The 10,167-nt window shown below is 41.6% G+C and overlaps 1 protein-coding gene across 4 annotated transcripts in view; it reads right to left on the bottom strand.

The window, feature by feature from the left end:
• Positions 1 to 3,307: 3,307 nt before the first annotated feature.
• Positions 3,308 to 10,167, bottom strand: part of TSPAN14 (tetraspanin 14) — an 82,235-nt gene continuing 75,375 nt past the window's right edge. For all 4 annotated transcript variants that reach the window (XM_025193042.1, XM_006036697.3, XM_025193043.1 and 1 more), the window contains one exon: positions 3,308 to 7,156. In XM_025193042.1, the coding sequence (XP_025048827.1) occupies positions 7,085 to 7,156 (72 nt within the window). In that variant the 3' untranslated portion in view covers positions 3,308 to 7,084. The remainder of the gene's footprint in view (positions 7,157 to 10,167) is intronic.

Raw genomic sequence — 10,167 nt, 5'->3', positions numbered from 1 at the left:
ATGACCAGAACTGCTCTGTGGCAACCTGTGGAAGGAGACCCTTAGTAGATGCACTGCAGAGCTGCAATAACTGACCTTACACTCTCTCAGCAGCCCTGACCCAGGGATTAAAATCAAGGGTGAAAGTCTTTATATTCTATATCATTGAAGATTCTGAAAAAGCCCAAGAATAGTCCAAGGGAAGCTGATGTAAATTAAAGTGCCCTCTAGATTCAGTGTTAAAGCAAACATTTGTACCTGAATACAAGTGTTTGGTGAATACAGTATCTAGACTAACCTTCTCAAACACACTTGCTAATTAATTAGAATTCTCTATTAACTCATGCTACAACAGGCTGCAAACTCCAGCATACACTACACTAAGAGAATCAGGACCACAAAAGTTTACTCCTTCAGCCAAACATAGCAAAGCATGGCACATTCAGTTAGTTTATCTGTCCCTGGACTCTTGAATATGTGCACAAATATTTCTGTACAAATATATAAAGTGTTGGCCACATGACACCCTGAAAGCTAGCCGTTCTAGATACACTGATAAGGCGTTGAGCAAAGGAAGATTATTACACTGGAATGGACTGTTAGTAGAAACTAGAACTGTGTCAGCTTAATGGAAGACTTTAAATTATAGAGGCTCAACAAGGACATATGGCATAATGTGTACATTCTATACTATACATAATATACATGCTTACATAGCTTGCCTTTCACTAAGAGATGAAATAAAATGCCTTCTTAAGTTTCTGTTAGTGCTTTAAAACTTTTACTCCAAACCATTTCTATTTTTAACTTTGACTTTTCCTCTGTGGAATAAGGCATTTATTTCAAAACTTAAAAATATTTGGATATAAAAAATAGATTAAAAAATTACAAGTATCCAGGTTTTAGGTAGCAGGTCTCAGAAGCCTAGAGATATGTATTGTTATAAAGTTGTCCATTTTAAAAGGGATTTGACACAAGAAGTTTAGAAAGCCGTAGTAACTGTATCAAATAAATATGAATTTATTCACATCTTAAGGGTGACCAGATGTAGACTGTCTAGGCCAGTGAGTCTCAATCAGGGTGCTGTGAGATCCTTCCAGGGATGCCAAAGGGTACCCCACAATGTTAGCACTGTAAGGTGCACAAACAGGATTCTTAAGACATACCCAAAGTTTTCTAATAGGAATTCATAGCGTCAAAAACTTTTTGTCTTGTGGCCTTTCTAGAGGTCTTTGCAACAGAAGGATCGCTCTATTATTTTTCTGTAGTCAAAAAAAATAATAGAAAACTAAGAGCTAGCATTTTCCATAATGTACCCTGAGGCTAAGAGGGTTGAAAACCACTAGTCTGTACCTGCCTGCTCTGCCAGCAAAACTGGAGACAGCAACCGCTACCAAACCAAAGTGCCACAGTGTGTGCATACCAATATTGTATAGCTTCATGTTGTTCTACTCAGCAGCCAGCTGAAGGAATGGGAGCAACAACACATGGCTCCAGCTGGTTGCCAGACAGCCGTAGAAGCTGTCCCCCTCTGTGAAGAAGGCAAGCTCTGCCAGCTAAAAGAAGGGTTTTTCTAACACAGCACATCAGCAGTGTAGCCTAAACTTTGTAGTGAAGATAAGGTCCATATCACTGTTTCTATATAATGCATCCTGGAGCAGGGCTGTCCAACTAGTAGCCTATGGACTGCACGCAGCCCAAGAGCACTTAATATGCTGCTGCTGGGGCCCACAGGTTGCCTCTTCCACTGCCATGCGGCAGAGAAGACCCCAGGGGGCGACTGGCATAGCCAGGGTTGCCAATTCAAGAATTTATTTTATTTTTTACTGATGATCTTCTCAGGTTTTACCGAGGACCAAACTTTTTTTACTGACGTGTGTACATAACGTAAATGGAACCCTTCTGCCAGACCCTGGAGTATTGCCAAGTTCAAACCATAGTACAAAGGTTGCAGATCATTGGTTTTAAAAATAATAATAAAAAACGCAGCTTGGATTGGTAACCTTGCTTGACTGCCGTAATAGTTTTACACCATGCTGTCCCCTCAGTGGTCCCCTACTCACCCCACCTTGGTGCCCCCAAATGCACCCTGTACTGTGCTGTCTCCTGCAATAAGGAGCTCCCCACAGCTTTACCCCCACATTTGCCAGCCAGAACAGACCCCCAAAGACAGACCACTGTCTAACACTACTGGATGTCAGGTAAGTCGGACAGGAGGCAGCAGGATCGGGAGCAGCACCAGTACCACAGAGCCCTCAGAAAAGCTGCCTTCAGGGTGCTGTACTCTCAACTCAACCACCAGGTAGCGCTGCTATACTCCGACTGCTTTAATAATGCAACCACCTTGTTTTCCGGCCATGGAGCTTCAAGATCCGTGCTTTCATGGAGCTGATTTTGCAAAGCTGTTTTTTGCTTCCTGATTTACCGATAGCACAAATTTGTTATGGAATTTACAGACAGGTGTTTTCAGCCTGGTTAGTTACGGAGTTCCTGTACATTTACAGAACAGATGACAACCCTGGGCACAGTTCACATGGCAGGTGGGGTATGTGCTACCAGTGGGGGGCACCACCCTTGCAATGTGTAGTCTAGGGGCAACATGCCAATGCTGTCTACAGGTCCCAGCCACGCAGAAATCAAGTTGTCCTGTTTTGGAGTTCTTCACAAAGGCTTTCAACTCAGCCTTTCATACCGGTATATCATGCAGAAGGCCTGGGTGACAAGTCATGTATAACACTCAGCAATCTAAGAACTCAGAACATCTGAAGATAAATTTATCCAGGGCACCTGCATCAAAAGGCACCTTCCCAGTTATTTGTGCTGGTCAATACATCTCAGCAATAAACATAACTTAAATTAGTAGTAATTGGACTCAACAAGTCTTAACTCTGAAAAGAAAAAATAAACTCCAGTGATTTAAAAAATGGAAATTTTATTTATTTAAGATCGATTTATTTTAAGACTTAGACCAAAAAAAAGGTTAGAAAAGAAATCAGCTGTGATACAGAGTTTGATCCATCCCCCTCCATGGACTAAAAACATTGTTAAAAGATGCATGCATCTTTATGGAAGCCCCTTAGTCTTGTTTCTTATTCAGTGTGGGGCTTAAAAGAATCTATTCTCATCTTAAACTAAAGGCAGGGTGTGGCTGTTTAAATCCAAGCACATAAGATGAGACCCAAAGTCCAATATCACTGCAAAAAGTTAAATAAATAGACCGTTTTATAGAAATAAAAGCAACTGATACCTTCCAAAAATGAAATGCTCTTTTTGAACATCAATTCCACTCCCCTCCTTCTCAGTCTGGATCATTCACATTTGACATTGCTATGAAAACACTCCAATTCGTTTCTACTGTAGTGTTGTAGAGATGATCTGAATACTACCATTGACATCTGAACTTCCAACTTCACAAAATCATTTTGCCAGTGCTTGGTGGTGGAATTAATTTTTGAGTTGCTCTTCATTAGGAGCTTTAGAGATAGTATTAGATGTTAATTTAGTCAGAAACACAAGCTGTCACACTCAGAGGCCAAATTGTTATCAGTGAAGACACTGCAAGTTCATAAAGGAAGCAATAATACACCTTTAAATAGAAACAGTAGGAAAAAGTCCTTCCATGTCAACTTATGTCTGCCTTTTCTTACCTATATTAACCACGATTACAACAACTGCTCTTTAAAATGGCTTTTGAGGGAAAAAAAATTAGAAGTTGTGTTCAATGGGTCCCTAAGAAGGATCCCTAGAATCAGAAAGAAGTGAAAAGATTAAAAAAAAACAAAAACAAAAACCCCAAACCCCCCATATCCCAAAATGGAGATGAACTATTGAGGAATGAGGTATTTACAAGATAACTGAAGGACTGTTGCAATTAGTTGATGGTAACCGTAGCAAAAGCAACAGAACACATTAATCATGAAAAGCTATACTGCAAACAAATTATGTTTTGCTTAGAGGATATAAAAAGGAGGGGTCAGGCACTAACTTTAAATTGAGCATACAGGGGAGAACTACAGATATATAGATACCATGAACATGTCTTACGTTGAAGCAGACCTTCAACTGATATCATTCATGTAATTTCATTGCAGTTGCATTGATTTTCACCAGCTGGTATTATTAGCTTTTCAGGTCAATGCCTTACAAATTGTTTTCACTTGTCTTCACAAGTTCACTATGCCAGTTGTCTGATTTCCCAGACACCACTACTCTCTTATGAATAGGAAGCACTTTTTTCAAACTTTAGGTCCCCCAATAGATTACTATAGGTCACAACAATAAACTAGCTGATGTGGCTTTTAAGTTTCAGATTTTGGAACTTGCAAACCAGCGTTCTCAGTACAAGAGCTGAAAGCAATAATTACAGATGCCACACTGCTGCTTGCTAAATGCAGATGTCAGCAAGGTTGAAGCTGTTCCTACTACATTAAATACAGTAAGCATGTGGCACAGGCTTCAGTTTCAGAGCTCTGTTGAACTGCTTCCCTTGACTTCTCTCCAGCTTTCTTTTCCTACCTCCTGCTGTTCTTCTTGTGACAAAGTAAAAATCAGTGTATGCCTGGGGATTTTACCTTCAAGTGTTAGAAAAGAGTAGTAGTAGACACTGTATTTTTTGGCATTCTTTTGTCATGAGCAAATTAGCCACTGTTAGATAGGCTTCCTTTTCCTGTTGTGTCTCAGTTATTGGCCAGAAAAAGAATCTTCAAAAGCTCAACTGAAAGCCACACACAAAATATAGGATACCGTGTCCATGAAATGCTTCACAGGATGTCAAAACAGCCACATTTAGCTTCAATAAATAAAGGTTGAATACAGTTGCTTACTGTTAGCTCTGTTTGGTAGTGAAATTTTGCTCATTAATACTTGGGTAATGGAAACATTTTAAGATATTCATTCAGAGATATTCAAAAGCTTGGCATTCTAAGAAAGCAACACACCGTAGAAACATAGGATTAAATCCTTCTGGCAGCTTAGATTATAAGTAGCAAAATATAATTACAAAAATATAAACTTTTCTAGAATGTACACGGTTAGGCACTGTAAATAAGTCTGCTTTCCCTGAAAAATAGGGCATCTTTACAAGCAATAAACAATTTGTTAGTAAATGGCCCGTGGTAAAAACTGACAACTACAACTATTTCAAGGGGGTTTTAGCCAAATACTTCATCTTTTAAACTCAGAAGTTGAACAGAACATGTTAAGAGAACAGAATAACAATTGTAGCAAGCACTGTGGCAGTCCTGTGCCAAAGCTTTCTGAAGTTTAGGGGTGCACCGATATTTTCTTGGCCGACTGATAGCCAATCATTCCCCCAGCATATCGGCCGATACTGATCTAATAACCAATTTACAAGAATGCAGCTGGGAAGCATGGAAAGAAACGCCCTACAGGTAAGTCTGTGGAGGGGAAGAGATGTGGCAGCTCGAGGCCCCGAAGATGAGGGAGGGAGTGGGGTAGGGGCAGGGGCTAGATGCGCTGCGCAGCCAGGGCGGTAAATGGGACCCGGGGGCCAGGGCAGGGACCTTAGAGCTGAGTGCAGCTCATCCAGGGGATCAGCATCCCAACATTTAAAAATGGCAGCAGAAGTCTTTCCATTTGAGCTCAGTGGGCTTTGCAGTATTTTCAAGAAATTAAGGCGTTAACTGACTCTGGATAGAAGCAGGAGCATCACCGTCTTAAGAGTTAAGTTTGCTTTGGGGCAGACTTCAGGTCTAAAGATGTGGTTCTTAGCACCACATCACTGGGACTGAATTTAGCATTTGTGTAGCTCAGGCAGTGTGTTTCACTGAAGAAATAAATGCATTCAAAGGTTTTAAAAAAATGACACTAATTCTACCAAGTCCAGTGTCCCAGTAGATTTGCATGCAATGCATAAGCTCTTGACTAGCCAGGAATACCATGAATCGAAGGGTTTTGAGTTCCTGAAGGGTTTTTTTAGCTCTACCATTAGCAATCAGGAGTCACAGAAAATGGGAGCAAGGAATTTTAAAAATTACAATGTGCAGTAGATTGGGTCTGGGAGATATTAGATCAGAGGCTAAATCTGGACTATAGCATCTCTAGCTATCTCTGAGAATTAACAGCATTTTGAAATGTCCTCAGCCCAGCAGACAGCACCCTTTTAAAAGTTAAAAAGGTATAAGCAATTCAGAAAGTCCCCCCCGCCCCCCATAAATAAAAAATATTTACAAGCTTCCAGGAAGGAGAAACAGAGACTCTAACCCATCCAAGTCCTGAAAAAAAAAAAAGGTTTCCAACATATAATGCTATCGATGTACAATTACAATTTCTTCTGTTCTTGAGGAATACATGTAGATAAGCAATTTCAAAATGGCTTCTGTTATTCAGTCCCTGGTTTCAAGCACAAGTTCCTGCAACTGAAATATCTGTATTACCTCTGGTCATCTAAAATATTTCCTGCTTCAGCACAGTCAATGTTTTATTACCTATTTAGTGATTTCTCAAATTTTCTAACAAGACTATCATGACTACTAATTATCTTACCACATAACTGCATTGACCTTCTATTCAAATAGGATTCAATGAAATGCTTGATGCCTCCAGAATAGGTTGCAATATTTTGACAATACCATCTTTTCTTATTTTACCAGTCTCATCTTCATAGATCTTTATGACACCTGCTTCTAGGACTATAGCAAACAATGCAAGAGATGAAGTTATCGCTCAAGTTGTGAACGTAACATTTCTAACCTCTTATAGGGATAACAGGAAGTCAAGACAGAATGGCCCCTATAGTAACAAAGTTGGTCATGAGAGGAGTTTACAACAGTTTCCATTTCTGCTTGCTAAAGTCTGTGTCTCATTCTTAGTGGAATCTTGCCTCTTCAGTAATAAAAAAAGATGTAATTTTAGTGCTCGAGTCTTCCGCTGGAAAATAAGAAATACAGATATGGTGCTGAGTGATCTCTTTCTGCACCAACTTGAGGCAGAAAAGCAGAAGCAGGATAAGAGCCGGATGATATAGAAATAAGGCTTTTAAACCAGGACTACTTCAAGGCCTGCATGTGTCTGTCTCTTTCACCTTTATTTCCAATTAATAGCAGTGAAATATACTTGTCTTCACAGTGGGTGCCTGCTTTTATCTTCAGAAATTATTCCCTGCCTTCACAGCTTCGATATCAGAAATCAGTGTCCTGGCCAGGAAAATCCCAAAAATCTAAAAACACAGAAAGCAGTTTTTAGCTTGGGAAAGTAAGCAGACTAATAGTAGTAGTAATTCATTCACAGCTTTCACCAAAACAGTATGATAAAAATAATACATTAATAAAATAACAGTATTTAGATTAATAGATATGACCAGTTTATGAGAGACTGCTGACAAGGAAAAAGTCAGTGTTTGTCACTCATTCTGCCAACACTTATAGATATATGTAACTTTACTGAAATATTTTGTCTCGCTGATTTCAACAGTACTGTGCACAATGGCACTGAGTTGACAAAGTGTGTAATAATCAGAATTGCTGTCCTATGCAAAAATGTCAGAGATGGGACAGGACAGGACACACACAAGACATGCACTGATATACTGGTCACATATCAGATTGGCACTGATAACATAAAAATTAACAGTATTGGTTATCAGCTTTTCTGGGCTGAAAACATCACCGATAAATGCCACATGCATTCGCATGGCCACAACATGCATGTGGCCAGGAATGCAGCCCAGCAGCTTGGAGAGCAGCATCCTGCTGGCAAGTCTGTGGGAGGAAGGGGCATGGGGGAGGGAAGGGGCATGGCAGGGCAGATTGAGGCTCCCATGCTGAGGGAGGGAGTGGGGCAGGGGCAGGTGCTGTAGAGCCAGGGCAGCGAATGCAACCCTGGGGCCGGGAGCAGGATGGAACTGTGGGAGGCTTGTCCAGGGGGTGTGAAGCACATGCCACCCATGCTTCCCTCAGTGGTGCATGTAATGGCAGGGAGCAACCCCCCACTCCCAACTCCCATGGATGAGCCACTTACAGATCGATCCCACTCCAGGCCCCAGGGTCCTGTTCACCACCCTGGCTGGGCAGCACCCCTCTTCCTCCCAGAGACTTACCAGCAGGATGCTGCTGTCCAAGCTGCCGGGCTGCATTCCTGTGAGGCAGTTATTGGATTGGTATTGGCCGATGAGGCTGGTTAATAATTGGCTATTGGTATTGGCCAAGAAAATCTTTAAATCAGTGCACCCCTAACACAGTTCCAAGAGCAGGGCAGGTGCTTGGGGCAGTATTCTTACCCACACTGGGAACTCCTCTGTCCTGTCTAAGCTGTTGCTACCAGCTTGCATGCTTTCCACCCCCCTAACCTTCTTGCTCTTAAAGCAGCAGCTGCTGGGGACTGTTTTGGTGTTCCCAGCATTGCAATGCTGCCATAGCATGGAATTTACAGGGACTGGGTGATTCCAGCACCTCTCCTAACTTAGCACCTGAGATGGGTGCCACTCTCACCCATCCTTAGTTATGCTACTGGACAGAAAGAAAACATTAGTACAAGCTTCACCCCTACACAACGAGCACCAACCTTTTTGTGAGATGTGCCACAAGTTGGCCCCACACTTTCCCTGAATGCCACTCGCATTCCTTTCCCCTACACAATCTAATGCTCTGCTTTCTAACCAAGATGCTGCTCTGCTTTCTGCTTCCCATCCTATACTCTCTGCCTGATCTGCTGCTCTGCTCCCAACCCTATCTATTTTATGCGGGCTCAGGGGTGATCTGGTGGCTGCCTATAAGTTTATAAGGGGTGCTCACCAGGATCTGGGGGAACATCTGTTCACCAGAGCAGCCCAAGGGATAACAAGGTCAAACAGTCAAACTCTTCCATGACCGTTTCAGGCCGGACATAAGGAAGAACTTCCTTACTGTCCGAGCCCCCAAAGTCTGAAATAGACTGACGCCAGAGGTGGTTCAAGCACCTACTTTGAACACCTTCAAAAGACATTAGGATGCTTATCTTGCTGGGATCCTATGACCCCTGCTGACTTCCTGCCCCTGGGGCAGAGGGCTGGACTCAAAGATCTTCCAAGGTCCCTTCCAACCCTAAGGTCTATGAAATCTACGAAATCTATTAAATTTGTCACTGTGTTGTTTGTCCCCTCCCTAATCTGCCATGTGCCACACATGAAAGCAGTCTGTTCCACTTGTGGCACATGTGTTGCAGGTTGCCCAGTCCTGCCCTAGCAGGTGCTATTTAGTTTAAGTAAGACACTACTGGAAAACAAACAACAAATTTGAAGGAATTTAACATAATGTAACAAAAAATGATCTGGGGTTTCAGGGACTGATTTAAGAGATATGATTAAGAACTAAATATTCAAAGATTACTTTGTCAACTCTTAAATGCAATGCATAGAAGCCCTCAATAAATTGAACAAATAGAAAATACCATGCACAGAGGATTTAGAACCCTGGAAAAAGGTTAACAAAGAGAAAATATATATATATAAATAAGTAATATTCTCCTGACAGAGCAATATTTCCCAACACAGGCTGCTGACAGACATGGGGTGGGGAAATCGAAACAACAAACCCTGCTCCCCCCTCAAAAAAACCCAGCACTTTACGAGAAGAGGAAGTGTGTTAAGTTCAACCCAGCTCCCCAGAATCTGTATAAATCGCATACTTCAGCAGGGCTTTTTGGCACTTTTATCTAAAGCCAATTCCATCAGCTTAGATAAAAACACCAAAAAGCCCCGCTGAAGTGTGCGATCTATGTAGGCATTGGACAAGCCAGGTCAAACTAATGCAATGTCTCTTCTGGGCATGTGCTGCACTTGGTATGTGGCACACCAAGCTTAAAGTGCTGGGGGGTGGGTTTCACATCTCTAAGCAGCCACAGTGCCTACCAACAGAAACAAATGGAAGCCTTATTTCACACTACAAAACTAACACAGAAGACCTGCAAGGGTGGGGAGGGAAGCAATATCGCCAAGCAGAGAAATTGGCTAATGGGTCATTCCCATGCCCTATCTAGTATTCTGTGAGGTTCCTTGACAGTTAATGAAGCTACTAGTCCAGTTAAAATGTCTTTATTTTCTTCTTATACAAGACATTTTCATTTAGTACATTTAGCTTTTCCATTCATTTTGACAAAAATATTGAGAGAGAGGGTATATCAACAGGCAAATAAAACTGTGTGTACAAACAAACAAATCGATGGAACTACAACTGGAGCAAGGTCTACAAGGGA

The sequence above is a fragment of the Alligator sinensis genome, unplaced genomic scaffold (assembly GCF_000455745.1).
Source record: "Alligator sinensis unplaced genomic scaffold, ASM45574v1 scaffold616_1, whole genome shotgun sequence".
NCBI classification, from domain to species: domain Eukaryota; kingdom Metazoa; phylum Chordata; order Crocodylia; family Alligatoridae; genus Alligator; species Alligator sinensis.
This window is presented reverse-complemented; position numbering and strand designations above follow the sequence as displayed.